Source organism: Hyperolius riggenbachi, chromosome 7, assembly GCF_040937935.1.
Source record: "Hyperolius riggenbachi isolate aHypRig1 chromosome 7, aHypRig1.pri, whole genome shotgun sequence".
In the NCBI taxonomy this organism is placed as follows: domain Eukaryota; kingdom Metazoa; phylum Chordata; class Amphibia; order Anura; family Hyperoliidae; genus Hyperolius; species Hyperolius riggenbachi.
Window position 1 is genome coordinate 182,898,272 of NC_090652.1, and position 16,663 is coordinate 182,914,934.

At 45.6% G+C, this 16,663-nt stretch overlaps 1 protein-coding gene across 4 annotated transcripts in view; it reads left to right on the plus strand.

The window, feature by feature from the left end:
- The window catches only part of HIBCH (3-hydroxyisobutyryl-CoA hydrolase), a 1,291,623-nt gene that overhangs the window by 326,780 nt on the left and 948,180 nt on the right, over positions 1-16,663 (plus strand). For all 4 annotated transcript variants that reach the window (XM_068244938.1, XM_068244939.1, XM_068244937.1 and 1 more), the window contains one exon: positions 1,668-1,752. In XM_068244938.1, the coding sequence (XP_068101039.1) occupies positions 1,668-1,752 (85 nt within the window). The remainder of the gene's footprint in view (positions 1-1,667; positions 1,753-16,663) is intronic.

A 16,663-nucleotide genomic window follows, 5' to 3' on the forward strand; every position in this document is an offset into this window, starting at 1 on the left:
CCTCTTCCACAGTTAGGGCCTTTTTCTACTGCACGCATTCCAATACCCTTTTCAGAGTGTGTGTATTCTAAGATTTTCTATTGCTTGAGAGTGCCCTCGCTGTTGCCACTAGTGCAGTGCAATTTTTGCCTTAGTGCTTGCTGCATGTTTTGTACGATTGCTTTTTTGCCCCACTCAGTACAAGTGAGAGGGACTTTACAAGCCGTAGAAAAAACAAAAGAGCAAATCAAACATATATTAATACAGAGGAGTATAGAGAGGCTGTGTTACAATAATTACTGGTATGAGACACTGTTCCATTTATCTCTTTTTGTATGGTTTCCTCCATTGTCTATCCCATTCCAGTTATTAGAATTCAATCATACGGGTCGATCAAATGACCAAATTCAAACACCATTGAAGTCAATAAGAGAAAAATTGGGTTACTTTTTGGAACTGTATTGAACTTTTACAGCCCCCAAATACATATAAAAAGCTGTGTCAAGACTCCCACAGCTCTGCACAACACTGTACAAGGCAGGAAAAAAAAAGTAGGAAGGCTTTTTTATGCTGCTAGCAAGGCCTTTTTATGGGGTCATCAAGGGAACATGCCAGATTTCATACACGCCTCCCGTTAGAGTTAGAGAGGGCCCCAAAGGGGTTTCTCCTGTTAAAAACTTAGTTGCCAGCTTTCAGTGTTCCGACACTGTCTTCATGCAAACTGCAACACCTAATCCAGTACCCCACTCTGCAGCTGAGCACCTACTCACTGCTGGTGCATCCCAAATATTATTTATATGTTTTCAAAAATGTCTATGTATTTTTTTAATTCATTTTGAAATGTTGTGTTATGCTCCCCCTCCGACACACTGGCGATGGAGTCCACAAAATGTAATTTATAAATGTATCCCACAAGTGCAAACTGCATGGTGGGGGTACATACAATACAATACAATACCCACCTATCTATCTAAGTTCTCTATCTAGTATATAATGAAGATCTGTGTATGTGAAACTTTTTTTTTCCGGCTAGATGTGACTAGCTGTACTGATTTTAATTCAGCAATTCTCTGCATCAAGCAAAGAGGAGCTGTGTTTAGCCTGCATTAATACATTTATCCAGGTAAAGGAGCTGCTCATGCATGATGGAAAGCAAACATACAAGAGCAGCTTTTATTTGTTTCCGTGTTTTTTTTTTTGGGGGGGGGGGGGCAGGAGGCAAGCGTGGTTCGTGACTTAGTTTGTGAATCCATGATCTATTGTGACTATGCCCACTTTTGCCATGAAGCACCTTTGACCTTTTTGCACAGTGGCCTACTGTTGGCTGTGCCCGCCACTGGCACCATCGATCACTTGCCAGAACTCTCTCTGAAGCTGCCGCATACCACTTTCCTTGTTTCAAAATAGCTTGCACATGGACTAATGTAAAATGCTGAATTTTCTCAAGTGATAAAGACTACAGTGAAGAATTTGAAAATGTCTAGCAATCCATTGTGAATTTCTTATTTTTGCATCTTAGTTGTGTTTTTATATTATTGGCTGAAAAGCATTAGTGGTATTCCAGCATAATACTGAGTATATTAAAAAATGTTAGCTAGTGTTTTTGTGTTATTTCTTTACTTTCAGTATATTTCTTTGATTTTCCTGTTTTTTTTTCTTACTTTAATATCATTCTTTTCTTTCCCTAGCTTTGGCAAGAAGACATGGATACATTTCTTGTCATAATTAAAGGCTCTGGAAACAAGGCTTTCTGTGCTGGTGGAGACATAGTTGGTAACTCTATTTATTTTCTCACAAGAAATGTTTATTAACATAAGAGAGAAAATTGCAAACAAGATAAAAGATATTGGTAGCAAAGGATCACACTAGAACAATAATCAAATTATGCTAATTTATTAATGCTAAAATGACAGATGAAAGTTGGCATCTACATCCGTTTCGCCATGATTTCCATAAGTGTATAGCAGGGCTGCCCAATAGGTCGATTGCAATCTACCGGTAGATTGCAACTGTCTGCAGAGTATATCGCGCCCGTGTCTTGTCAAATTCTCCAGCCGCGGCTGTCAGATTTTGCTGCCATAGCAGCATCAGTGAGGGGAGAGGGGCAAATGAGAATACATCATCTCCTCCCTCCAGGCTTTGAGACATGTACATCGTCTCCTCCCCTCCAGGCTGCCTGTGACTCAGTCTCTTCCAGGGTTGCTAACCGTCTGTAGACGGCATTCAGTTCCCGGGTAGCAGAGAGCAGAGAAAGCTTTCCTTAGGTCAGTAGTGCTGCTCGCAGTGCCATCTTCCTCTGAGTCCTGCCTCTGCTGCTTGCAGCTGTATTATGTCAGCCTAATGCACAGCATGCATCTTCTAGCCACTGATCAGCTGTCAGCAATGAGGGAGCTGCATGCAACAGCAGCACAGCTGAGGATGCCGCCATGCTGAGATGTCATAAGCTGGTCACCCTTCCTGGAAAACAGCTTGGGGTCACAGGAGTGATGGGAGAAGGGGGAAGCTGTTCTCCTGGCAAGGCATGGGGTTTGATGAGTGATTAGGTGGGAAGCAGGGAAGGAGAGTGTGATTCTCGACTGAAACCAGAGCCGAGCTTTGTGTAAATAATTATCCTGTAAATAGCACAGGGACTCTGCTCTGAAAGTGCAAATGCATTGTTTTATATTTATAACGGGTTGTTGGGAGCTGCTCAGATGCTGATAATATGGTAGCAGCAGTTCTGTGTGTGTCTACTGGAGGTTAACTTTATTTTGTATAGCCTGAATCTGGGACAGGCAGGAATTACTTCTTCTCTATGCCTAACTATGCTGGATATGAAGGAGGGGGGTCGAGACAAAGTGTGTGTGTGGGTGGTTGTAGATCTCATGGGCTTGACAATTTTTAAAGTAGCTTGTGAACTGAAAAAGTATGAGCACCCCTGGTGTATAGGTATTGAACCTTTAATCACTTGAGGACTGCAGTCCTTTTCACCCCTTAAGGACCAGAGCTTTTTTTTCTATTCAGACCACTGCAGCTTTAACAGTTTATTGCTCGGTCATACAACCTACTATCTAAATGAATTTTACCTTTCCTTTCTTTTGGTGCTATTTGATTGCTGCTGTGATTTTTAGTTTTTATTATATTCATCAAAAAAGACATGAATTTTGTCAAAAAAATTATTTATTTTTTTTACTTTCTGTGCTGACATTTTTAAAATAAAGTAAAATTTCTATATACATGTTTGTCCAAATTTATTATGCTACATGTCTTTGATTAAAAAACAAAACATTCAGTGTATATTTATTGGTTTGGGTAAAAGTTATAGCGTTTACTAACTATGCTGCCCAAAGTGAATTTTCCCATTTTGGAGCATCTCTGACTTTTCTGAGCACCTGTCATGTTTCATGAGGTGCTAAAATTCCAGGATAGTATAAATACCCCCCAAATGACCCCATTTTGGAAAGAAGACATCCCAAAGTATTCACTGAGGCATGGCGAGTTCATAGATTTTATTTCTTGTCACAAGTTAGCGGAAAATGACACTTTGTGACCAAAAAAAAGTTTCTATTTCTTCTAACTTGTGACAAAAAAATGAAATCTGCCACGGACTCACCATGCCCCTCTCTGAATACTTTGGGGGTGTCTTTCCAAAATGGGGTCACTTGTGGGGTGTGTTTACTGTCCTGGCATTTTGGGGGTGCTAAATTGTAAGCAACCCCTGTAAAGCCTAAAGGTTCTCATGGGACTTTGGGCCCCTTAGCGCACCTAGGCTGCAAAAAGGGGTCACACATGTGGTATCGCCGTACTGTAGAGAAATAGTATAATGTGTTTTGGGATGTATTTTTACACCTACTCGTGCTGGGTGGGAGAAATATCTCCGTAAATGAGATTTTTTTTTTTTAATTTGTTTTTTCACACACAATTGTCCATTTACAGAGAGATTTCTCCCACCCAGCATGGGTATGTGTAAAAATACACCCCAAAACACATTATACTATTTCTGAGTACGGCGATACCACGTGTGACACTTTTTTGCAGCCTATGTGCGCTAAGGGGCCCAGCGTCCTATTCACAGGTCATTTTGAGGCATTTGGTTTCTAGACTACTCCTCACGGTTTAGGGCCCCTAAAATGCCAGGGCAGTATAGGAACCCCACAAGTGACCCCATTTTAGAAAGAAGACACCCCAAGGTATTCCATTAGGTGTATGGTGAGTTCATAGAAGATTTTATGTTTTGTCACAAGTTAGCGGAAATTGATTTTTATTGTTTTTTTCACAAAGTGTCATTTTCCACTAACACTTTGTGAAAAAAAAAACAATAAAAATCAATTTTCGCTAATTTGTGACAAAAATAAAATCTTCTATGAACTCACCATACTCCTACGGAATACCTTGGGGTGTCTTCTTTCTAAAATGGGGTCACTTGTGGGGTTCCTATACTGCCCTGGCATTTTAGGGGCTCTAAAGCGTGAGGAGTAGTCTAGAAACCAAATGCCTCAAAATGACCTGTGAAATCCTAAAGGTACTTATAGGACGTTGGGCCCCTTAGTGGGTGGGAGAAATATCTCTGTAAATGGACAATTGTGTGTAAAAAAAAATAAAAAAAAATTGTCATTTACAGAGATATTTCTCCCACCCAGCATGGGTATGTGTAAAAATACAGCCCAAAACACATTATACTACTTCTCCTGAGTACGGCAATACCACGTGTGAAAGAAGACACCCCAAGGTATTCCATTAGGTGTATGGTGAGTTCATAGAAGATTTTATGTTTTGTCACAAGTTAGCGGAAATTGATTTTTATTCTTTTTTTTTTTTTTTTTACAAAGTGTCATTGGAAAATGACACTTTGTGAAAAAAACAATAAAAATCAATTTCCGCTAACTTGTGACAAAACATTAAATGAACTCACCATACTACTAACGGAATACCTTTGGGTGTCTTCTTTCTAAAATGGGATCACTTTTGGTGCCCTATACTGTCCTGGCATTTTAGGGGCCCTAAACCGTGAGGAGTAGTCTAGAAACCAAATGCCTCAAAATGACCTGTGAATAGGACGCTGGGCCCCTTAGCGCACCTAGGCTGCAAAAAAGTGTCACACGTGGTATCGCCGTACTCAGGAGAAATAGTATAATGTTCAAATAAAGAGATGATCGCAGCGCTGGACAAAGGATCAGAATTGATATGAGGCTGCAAAGAGAGTATGGGCTGGTGTTCCTAAGCCCATAAACAGAACCAAACAAATAATAGAAAAAACTCTTGCGCCTAAGCTTATGATAGCTAAAATCAATTTAATAAAATAAACAATACACTGCAATATAAATATGTGTACATAAATAGTACAAGCCCATATAATACATCTGCAACACTAGACCAAAAAATAGGATCCCTGGTTCAAATTGGCCCGTTTCTGTCACGAGAAAACGGCCGTATCCCAGTACCCAATAGGTAACTTGGTTGCACAATCGAGTTAATGGGCCCCAATAGCAGGAGCAATAGATAACACAATAGAGATGAGTGCTCCCCCAAGGTATTGCTGTAACATCTGCGGCTGCGGGCACGCAGGGTGTCTCCGCAGCCGCCTCGGTTCTTTGCTCGGGGGGGTTCTTCCGTTCCGTCGGCGTCTAGCACGCTGAGGACAGAATTGTCATTGGCACATAAGGTTGCTGTATCGCGCGGCCGCGCGCATAGACAGGACCTTTATGCTGGGAGGAGGCGCGTCAGCTGACCCGCTGGTCGGCTGACGTCAGAGGGGACTCACGCCGCTCAGGATTGGTTAATTGTAGTAGGCGCGGCTGTGAGGTCTCCTCTGCTTCTTAAAGAGAGTCTGAAGCGAGAATAAATCTCGCTTCAGCTCTCATATATAGCAGGGGCATGCGTGCCCCTGCTAAAACGCCGCTATCCCGCGGCTTAACGGGGGTCCCAGACCCCCCAGATCCCCTCCGTAATGCGGGGGAGCGCTTCCGCATTGGGGCAGGGCTAACCGCAGCAGCCCTGCCCCATGCGCGTCTGTCAGACGCGTACCTCCGCCTCTCCCCCGCCCCTCTCAGTCTTCCTTCACTGAGAGGGGCGGGGGAGAGGCGGCGGCAGGGCTGCAGCCGTTAGCCCTGCCTTTGGGAGGAACAAAATCTACGACCAAGTTGGTCGTAGATTTTGCGGGGGGTGGGTTGGGGGGTCAGGGACCCCCGTTTAGCCGCGGGATAGCGGCGTTTTAGCAGGGGCACACGTGCCCCTGCTATATATGAGAGCTGAAGCGAGATTTAGTCTCGCTTCAGTGTCTCTTTAAGCCTTCACACTTCACTCGCAACCTGTCTGCTGTTGCGAATACATACATGTTAGCGCTCAGACCTTAGACTAGTATCCGGTGTGCTTTGATCTGGGAGGAAACCAGGGATTTCACACAAGACAAGGACTATTGTTATTGTATTATTATTGATATTCTGTGTATGACTCTGGCTTATCACTGACTCTGCTATTGCTTTACGTTTCTGTACTTCTGCCCATCTGATCTAGTTGCTGAACCTCTGCCTGAATACCTACTACTCTTTTGCTTACTGATTCTGTACTGTATCTGCTTCTCAGTTGCCAAACCTAGCCTGTCTGACCTCTCTACTCACCAGTGGGCCCTTGCCACTGGTGAGGTGCTTTTCTGATAGTACGCACCAGCTCCTCTGGTGAGGTTTAGCTAAACTAATCAGTTACTGTGTCCTGTAGTGCCCACCAGCTCCTCTGGTGAGGCCTAGCTATACTAATCTGTTACTGTTGCACCAAGCACTACTTACCTTGTACTCTGCCAGCTATATTTGTATTATTGGTGATACTGCAGATCACCACATAATCAGGCATAGCGTCTGAATTATTGGTGATTCTGCAGATCACACACATCTGTGTTGCTACACCAATACATTATACAATCGTTACAGAACAGCAGACCCAAAATGTCTATGGATACACTGTTCAGTCATGTTGAATGCTTGATCACGGCAGTTAATCAGATGTCTCTCACGGTTAACACCCAGCAGACTCAGATTTGCCAACTAACTGAGAGGATGCAAAGCATTCAAACATCCACTGCACCAGTGTTATCCCCTTTTGTCCTGGAGCCCAGATTGCCTCTTCCTGAAAGGTTTTCTGGGCATTGGGCTGATTTTCGGAATTTTAGAAATCGGTGCCTTTCATACTTTATGTCCTAGCGCATCTGGGTCCGAGAGTCAGAGGGTCATATCTGGAGATTCACAGGCATGGGCCTACAGTCTTCCCAATACCCATGAGGCTCTAGCATCGGTTCAGGATTTCTTTGAAGCTATGGCAGTTATATATGATGATCCCAATTTAGCAATAACGTCAGAAAGGAAGCTTAAGACCCTCAGACGAGGGCATAACACTGCGGAAATGTATGCAGCAGAGTTTAGAAAGTGGGCAGTGACAGCCAGATGGGGGCAACATGCTTACTTTTATTGGGATTATCTGATGCAGTAGCTGATCTGATGTTGGGCCATCTTGAACCTAAAACCATAGATGAGGCAATCTGTTTAGCAATTAAGATTGATCGTCGAGTACGACATCAAAAACAGACTCGGGGTAAACTCACCAGGAGATCCTTTGATTCCTTCTCCTTCTCAGCTTGACTCTATGCAACCCGCTCAGTTCAGTCTCACCGAGCCTGAGAATATCAGGAGACCTTTGCTGAGATCTTATCCACGGAATACTGAGACGGAAAATTTATATCGCTCGCTGGTGGTTGGTGGCACCACTTTAGAGGATTCAGCTATACCTTTAAGGGATAATAGATTGCTCCTCCCGTGTACTATTAAGTGGGGAGATCAAGTCCAGGCCACACAGGCCTTTATAGACTCGGGCTCGGCGGCCAATTTTATGGACTATGATTTCGCTGTTAAGCTCGGTCTTCCCCTCCAGTCCTTGGGCTATCAGCTCGTGGTTACTGCAGTGGACGACTCACCACTACAGGGGAAACTATCTCTTTCACAAACTCCTGAATTATTATGTCAGATTGGGGTTCTGCATAGAGAACAGATCCAATTTCTTGTTCTCAAAATGGCTACCTCCACTGTGATCCTTGGTATGCCGTGGCTTCAGAAACACTCCCCTCAGATTGACTGGAGTTCCAAACAATTGCTAAGTTGGTCCCCCTTCTGTTATCATCATTGTTTGGGGAATGTCACGGTATGCGCCACCAAGGTCCAAGTGGAGGGTTTGCCTATCCAGTACTCTGAGTTTTCAGACGTATTCTGTCCCCGGGCTGCAGACAAGCTTCCACCCCATCGAAGCTTTGACTGTCCTATTGACTTGAGATCAGGTTGTATGCCTCCTAGGGGCCATCTGTATAATCTACCCGGGCCTGAAAAACTTGCTATGCAGGAATATATTGCTGACAACTTGGCCAAAGGGTTCATTCATCCATCTAGGTCCCCGGCCGGGACAGGCTTCTTTTTTGTTGAAAAAAAAGACGGTGGGCTTAGGCCATGTATCGACTACAGGGGTTTGAACAAGATTACAGTAAAAAATCGTTATCCTCTTCCCCTGATCGACGATTTATTCTCTCAGATTACTGAGGCCATTGTCTTTACTAAACTTGATCTTAGGGGGCATACAACCTGATCCGCATAAGGCAAGGTGATGAGTGGAAGACGGCGTTCAACACGCCCGACGGGTACTATGAGTATCTTGTTATGCCCTTCGGGTTGTGCAACGCACCCGCCGTCTTCCAAGAACTAATCAATGAAGTTTTCAGGGAGGTTCTGGGGCAATTTGTCCTCGTTTATTTGGATGACATCCTCATTTTTTCACCCACCTTGGCAAAACACAGGGAACATGTAAAGTACGTTTTGATGAAGTTACGTCAGAATTCCCTGTACGCCAAAATAGAAAAATGCCTCTTTTGAGGTTTCAGAAGTTCCTTTTTTGGGATATGTGATCTCCACAGCAGGGTTGTTTATGGACACCAGTAAGGTGTCTGCTGTCCTGGAGTGGCCTCAGCCTTTGGGTTTGAAGGCACTCCAGCGATTTCTTGGCTTCGCCAACTACTACAGAAGATTTATAAAGGGGTTCTCTTCTGTAGTGTCACCCCTTACTGAACTTACCAAGAAGGGGGCAGATACCTACAACTGTTCGTTAGAGGCACAGGCTGCGTTTTCATCACTTTTGTTCTGCCCCCATCTTGAGACATGTAGATGTATGCTTTCCCTTTATCGTTGAGGTGGATGCTTCAGAGGTTGGGGTGGGGGCTGTGCTCTCTCAACATTCCGGCCTACAGGGCAGGTTGCATCCATGTGCTTTTTTTTCTAAAAAGTTTTCTCCCACCGAGAGGAATTATGATATTGGGAATCGTGAGCTATTGGCGATCAAACTCGCATTTGAGGAGTGGCGACATTGGCTGGAGGGGGCTGAACATACCATAACAGTCTATACGAATCATAAAAACTTAGAGTATATTGAAGGGGCTAAACGTCTCACCCCTAGACAGGCTCGTTGGTCTTTTTTCACGCGGTTCAGGTTTATCATTACGTATAGGCCGGGGAGTAAAAACCTTAAGGCAGATGCGTTGTCGAGATGCTTTGAGCCCGAAACAGTGCAACCCACCACTCCCGTGAGCATCCTTCCCGAGAGAGAAGTTCTGGCAGCTGCAGAAATTCAGGAGGTCCAGGCTTCAGTTGTGAGCTCTCCTCAACTAAGCGAGTCGAGTCACTCTGAGAAATGGGCCTTCATGCCAGGAGACATATTGTTGGCCCTGCCGTCCAGAAGGGGAGAGGTTAGATCGTCCTCTGTCTCCCTCTCTGGGTCGCTAGCGCAGGAGCATCCCTCCCCCTCCCTTCCTGAGATCTCTGCTGCGGATAAATTTGGAGAGAAGTTCCAGGGGTTGCATCTGGACAGGCTCGATGGACCGTGTCCGGAGTCCACGCCTCAAGGTGGGGGGGGGGGGGGTACTGTAACATCTGCGGCTGCGGGCACACAGGGTGTCTCTGCAGCCGCCTCGGTTCTTTGCTCGGGGGGGTTCTTCCGTTCCGCCGGCGTCTAGCACGCCGAGGACGGAATTGTCATTGGCACATAGGGTTGCTGTATCGCGCGGCCGCGCGCATAGACAGGACCTTTATGCTGGGAGGAGGCGCGTCAGCTGACCCGCTGGTCAGCTGACGTCAGAGGGGACTCACGCCACTCAGGATTGGTTAATTGTAGTAGGCGCGGCTGTGAGGTCTCCTCTGCTTCTTAAGCCTTCGCACTTCACTCGCAACCTGTCTGCTGTTGCAAATACATACGTGTTAGCGCTCAGACCTTAGACTAGTATCTGGTGTGCTTTGATCTGGGATCTTATTGATATTCTGTGTATGACTCTGGCTTATCTCTGACTCTGCTATTGCTTTACGTTTCTGTACTTCTGCCCATCTGATCTAGTTGCTGAACCTCTGCCTGAATACCTACTACTCTTTTGCTTACTGATTCTGTACTGTATCTGCTTCTCAGTTGCCAAACCTAGCCTGTCTGACCTCTCTACTCACCAGTGGGCCCTTGCCACTGGTGAGGTGCTTTTCTGATAGTACGCACCAGCTCCTCTGGTGATGTTTAGCTAAACTTATCAGTTACTGTGTCCTATAGTGCCCACCAGCTCCTCTGGTGAGGCCTAGCTATACTACTCTGTTACTGTTGCACCAAGCACTACTTACCTTGTACTCTGCCAGCTATATTTGTATTATTGGTGATACTGCAGATCACCACATAATCAGGTATAGCGTCTGTATTATTGGAGATTCTGCAGATCACACATAATCAGACATCTGTGTTGCTACACCAATACGTTACACAATCGTTACAATTCCGTTAGGAGTATGGTGAGTTCATAGATTTTATTTTTTTGTCACAAGCTAGCGGAAATTGATTTTTATAGTTTTTTTTTTTTTTTCACAAAGTGTCATTTTTCACTAACTTGTGACAAAAAATAAAATCTTCTATGAACTCATCATACACCTAACAGAATACCTTGGGCTGTCTTCTTTCTAAAATGGGGTAACTTGGTGGGGTTCCTATACTGCCCTGGCATTTTAGGGGCCCAAAACCATGAGGAGTAGTCTGGAAACCAAATGCCTCAAAATGCCTGTTCAGGGGTATAAGCATCTGCAAATTTTGATGACAGGTGGTCTATGAGGGGCCGAATTTTGTGGAACCGGTCATAAGCAGGGTGGCCTCTTAGATGACAGGTTGTATTGGCACTGAAGTGCAGGAAGCACAGGATGTTCTCAAATCATGACCTGGACATGGCAGTAGAGAACATGGGCATGTGATGTATTGGGTGCTTAGACCAATAAGACCGCAATACATTCTTTTTGACTAGACCCATGTTAAGGAGAAGGCCCCAAAAAATGTTGTTTGGAAACTTGGAGTGGTTTCCACCAAAAAGGCTGGGCATGGTAGCTTCTTGGATTGGCGGTTGCGTATTGTGTGGCATAACGGTTGGTCTCAGCGACAATTAAGTTGTAGAGACCAGCAGTGATCAGAAAAATAAAATTTCTGTCACTGCGGTGGGGCGGGTGAGGGTTTGGCCGGGTGATCAGAAGCCCGCAGGGGGCAGATTAGGGCCTGATCTGATGGATAGGAGTGCTAGGGGGTGACAGGTGGTGATTGATGGGTGTCTCAGGGGGTGATTAGAGGGTAGAATAGATGCAATCAATGCACTGGGGAGGTGATCGGAAGGGGGTCTGAGGGGGATCTGAGGGTTTGGCCGAGTGATCAGAAACCCACACGGGGCAAATTAGGGCCTAATCTGATGGGTAGGTGTGCCAGGGGGTGACAGGTGGTGACTTATGGGTGTCTCAAGGTATGATTGGAGGGGGGAATAGATTCAAGCAATGCACTGGGGAGGTTATCGGGGGAGAGGGGGGGGGGGATGTCTGAGGGCGATCCGAGGGTGTGAGTGGGTGATTGGGTACCCGCAAAGGGGCAGATGAGGGTCTGATCTGATGGGTATAATGAGTAGCAGTGACAAGGGGTGATTGATGGGTGATTAGAGGGGAAAACAGATGTAGACAATGCACTGGAGAGGTGTTCAGGAGGGGTCTGAGGGTGTGGGCGTGTGTTTGGGTGCCCGCAGGGGGCAGTATAGGGTCTGATCTGATGGGTAGCAGTGACGGGGTGATTGGTAGGTGATCAGGGTGTGATTAGAGGGGAGAATAGATGCAAAAAATGCACTGGCGAGGTGATCAGGGCTGGGGTCTGAGGGCGTTCTGAGGGTGTGGGCGGGTGATTGGGTGCCCACAAGGGGCAGATGAGGGTCTGATCTGATGGGTAGTGGTGATGGGGTGATTGATAGGTGGTCAGTAGGTGATTACAGCGGAGAATATATGCAAGCAATGCACTGGCAAATTGATAAGGGGGGGTCTGAGGGCAATCTGAGGGTGTGGGTGGGTGATTGGGTGCCCGCAAGGGGCAGATTAGGGCTGATCTGATGGGTAGCAGTGACAGGTGGTGACGGGGTGATTGATGGGTGATTAGTGGGTGATTAGAGGGGAGAACAGATGTAAACAATGCACTTCGGAGGCGATCTGAGGGCGGTCTGCGGGCGATCTGAGGATGCGGGCGGGTGAAAAGGTGCCCGCAAGGGGCAGGTTAGGGTATGATCTGATGGGTGGCAGTGACAGGGGGTGATTGATGGGTGATTGACAGGTGATCAGTGGGTGATTACAGGGAAGAATAGATGTATACAGTACACGGGGGGGGGGGGGGGGGGCTGGGGATGATCTGAGGGTGTGGGGGGGGGGGGGTGATCAGGAGCCCCCAGGGGGGAGTTTAGGACGTAAACTAAAAAATAGTGTTGACAGTGACAGGGAGTGATTGATGGGTGACTAGGGGGGTGATTGTGTGCAAACAGCAAACATGGGTCTGGGGGGTGGGTAGGGGGGGGGTCTGAGGAGTGCTGTGAGCGATCAGAGGGTGGGGGGGGCAGATCAGTGTGTGTGTGTGTGTGTGTGTGTGTGTGCAGACAGGGAGGGCTGCAGCCTGCCCTGGTGGTCCCTCGATCACTGGGGACCACCAGGGCAGGAGGCAGCCTGTATAATACGCTTTGTATACATTACAAATCTTATTATATGCTTACTATGCGGCGATCTGTGGGTTAACAACCCGCTGGCGCTTCTGGCGCCTTCTGCTGGCGGATTCGAGCGCGCGATCCCTGGTCAGATAGCGCAGAACGATGGGCGTATTGCGGTCGTTCTGCACACCACTTTGCCGCCGCCCATCGGCTGTGAGCGGTCGGCAAGTGGTTAAGGATCAATTCTGTATGGAGCATTATTGATATCAAGATTTGGGATACCGTATTTTCCACTGTATAAGACGCTCCGGAATATAAGACGCACCCAGGTTTAGAGGTCACAAACCAGGTAAAAAAAAATAAATAAAAAAAATAAATAAAAAATACTCTATATATATATATATATATATATATATATATATATATATATATATATATATATATATATATATATTACTAAACCTGGTGCGTCCATATTCCAGGAGTGTCTTATACATGTTCTCCCCCAAATGGTGTCCGCCTGTGTCCATTATGTGTTCTCCTGTGTCTCTTTATATGCCCTCTTGTGTCCATGATGTTTTCACCTGTGTCTCTTTATGCGATGCGATATCAATTCTGTCTGGAGCATTATTTATATCAAGATTTTAGATACTGGGGGGCGGAGCTTGCCATGGCGCCGTAAGGACGTGCTTGAACAGAGCTCCTCACTCAGAGCACTGTAGTCAGGCTCAAAAACAGCTTTCTTTTCCCACTTCTTCCTTAAAAGTATGCCCGGAGACCCCAAGAAGAAGTCTACCACCTCTAAACCGCAGAAGAAAAGAGACTCGACCCAGCAAACTGTCGCAAAGTTCCTGTGCACCCGCTCTGTAACGGAACAACTTAAGATGGCGGAGGCCGCAGCACCACGAGACACTAAATCTAAGGAAGACAATTGCGAAGCTACTACCCGCTCCCTCAACGATTTCCTTCACAGTCTCCCGAACAAGAATGATCTCTCGGAGCTGGCAGATAAAATCACCACCACCACGAGAGCGGATTTAGAGGAGCTGAGCGCTCCTCTAAACGGAAAACTGCGACCGCATTTCTAGAGTCGAGGCTACCATTGAAACCATGCAAACTGAGCTGACAAAGCTAAAAGCAGACCACCAGAAACAATTAATAATGGCAGTATTTGTATAGCGCCTTTCTCCTGTCGGACTCAAAGCGCTTGTGAGGCAGCCACTAGAGCGCACTCAGTAGGCAGTAGCAGTGTTCAGGAGACTTGCCCAAGGAACTCCTTACTGAAATAGGTGCTGACTTACTGAACAGGCAGAGCCGAGATTTGAACCCAGGTCTCCTGTGTCAGAGGCAGAGCCCTTAACCATTACACTATTAACATTGAATACTGCCTTTAGAACTGGCATGGAAGACTTACAGAATCGCAGTCGTAGGAACAACATACAAATTAGAGGACTACCCGAGTCTGTCTCTACTAACCAACTGCTGCCTACGGTCACGTCTATTGTTAATGGCCTGTTGAGAAATCCAGATGACACGGATATTGAAATTGATAGGATCCACCGAGCACTACGTCCTATACCGGCAGATACCGAACCTCCACGCGACGTGATATGCAGGATTCACTATTTTGCCCTCAAGGAAAACATCATGCAGGCGATCAGGAAGAGGGTTGAAGTATCACATGAAGGAGCCCAGCTCACCTTTTTCCAAGATTTGGCACCCAGCACGTTAGCACAACGTAGAGCCCTCCAGCCACTACTAAAGTCGCTCCAAGAACAGGGCGCAAGCTACAGGTGGGGATTCCCATTTCAAGTGCAGATCACTAGAAACGACAAGTCATATACCCTACGCACACCAGCAGACCTGCCTGAGCTATTCAAAGCCCTGGATCTATTGGTGATTGAAGTGCCGGAATGGAACCCGGAGCAGATCTTCACAGGCCTACCACAAAGAATCCGTCGCCAGAAACAACGTAACAACCCAGTTGGCGGAATGTAGTCGGTGTCTTTCTTCCTGAACTTCTACTTCAGATAAGTGGGGTCTATCTTTCTACGTCTTGGGCAATATGTGGGCCGGGTTGGGGGGATCATTTCATGAGCCATACTTTATTCTCATCAACTAACTTACTGAGATCTGTGACGCACATTCTGTAAGAACACAGAAAATGGCGGGTAGAAAAATCCGACATAACTATCTTTCATGTCTATGAGCTAGTTGGTTTTCCACGCTGGAGGGGGGGGGGGGGGGGCGTAGACTAGGTGGGGAGGGGGGCAGATGGGATCAGGTTACTATCATCGATGAAGAGGCACAAGCTCCATTGCTATAAGGTTCTTTATTCATATGGGAAAAACCGGGGGAGAAACTTCCACTCAGAGAACTCATGCTGCTGTCCTGAATCGAGATATATTTCCCTAAGGCATGGGTCAAGAACATATTGTACCCTAACTAGCTCGGGGGCATCATATTTTGTGCACATGCTTAAATACCTATGGCTTGTAGAAAATGTATCACCCCGGTGAACTAACCCAGTTAAGGGATGCCTTTACTTCTGCACCTTCTCGATGGAGTATCACAAGTCTATTAGAGTGTATCAGAAGCGTGTTCTACTATTCTGAAATGCATATCCGAATAATACTACGGGTTTAAAATGTTTAATCATGTGAGGATTGTATTTTTCATGATCTGCTTGAGGTGACATATATGTTAGGATCCACCTATTGTAACTAGCCCTGTTGTTGATAATATGAAGGAGGTATAAAAATCCTGATGCTTAAGGATATTCACAACAGCAACACTAGCGTATGCCATTAGGTTAACCCTATGAGAATCCCTTAGAAGAGCGGGAGGTTATATAAGAATATATATGGATGAAAGAGGGTCATAGAGGAAATATCACCATATAGCTTAATGGTTCTTTAACATCAACGTTTGGGGATAGGTCACATGTTGCTCCATAGCTAATAATGGCCTATACAATCCAGCGAGAACTGTAGACACCGCCCTTCAAGTAGGTAACCTCAGAGAGAGATATACAAGTTTATTCTTAATTCATTAGTTAATACCGGAAGCCCCCACTGCACCTGTATGTATATTTGATATTAACTCCGTAACACACCAATACATGTCTTTCCCCCTCTTGCTGGAGCCTAACTTAGACAATATAGACTATGACATGACATCCTATGGAGACCGTCCCACGTTCCTACTCCGCATGATAGAACAGACTCATTAAGAGATTACATGAGACGCATCCTACCCTGGCCTAACATACCAAGACACCCTTATCTAGTAAATAGAGAGGAGGTTAAATGTCAAACAGAAAACCGAAGTGGACAACTTTATACTTAGGCTGATTTTCGCAAAATATTTCCTGTTTTAGGATTATATAATGTACATTCAGATAATTGCGAGTGAGGAGCAGTTCTCATGACAATGGCGGTCATGACTTCTTCTCTCCCAAATAGGACAGCCGCTAAGGCTGACAATCACAAGGTGATGACAACTTGTTTTTTTGCTAATATTGAAGTTTTTTGTTCTTAGTTTGGTTCTGGTTTTTGGGTCTACTAGGGTTTGCACATCAAGAGCTAGACGATATATATCAACATGACACAATTAAAAATAGTGTCGATTAATGCCAAAGGGTTAAACATACCAGAAAAATGTACGGCA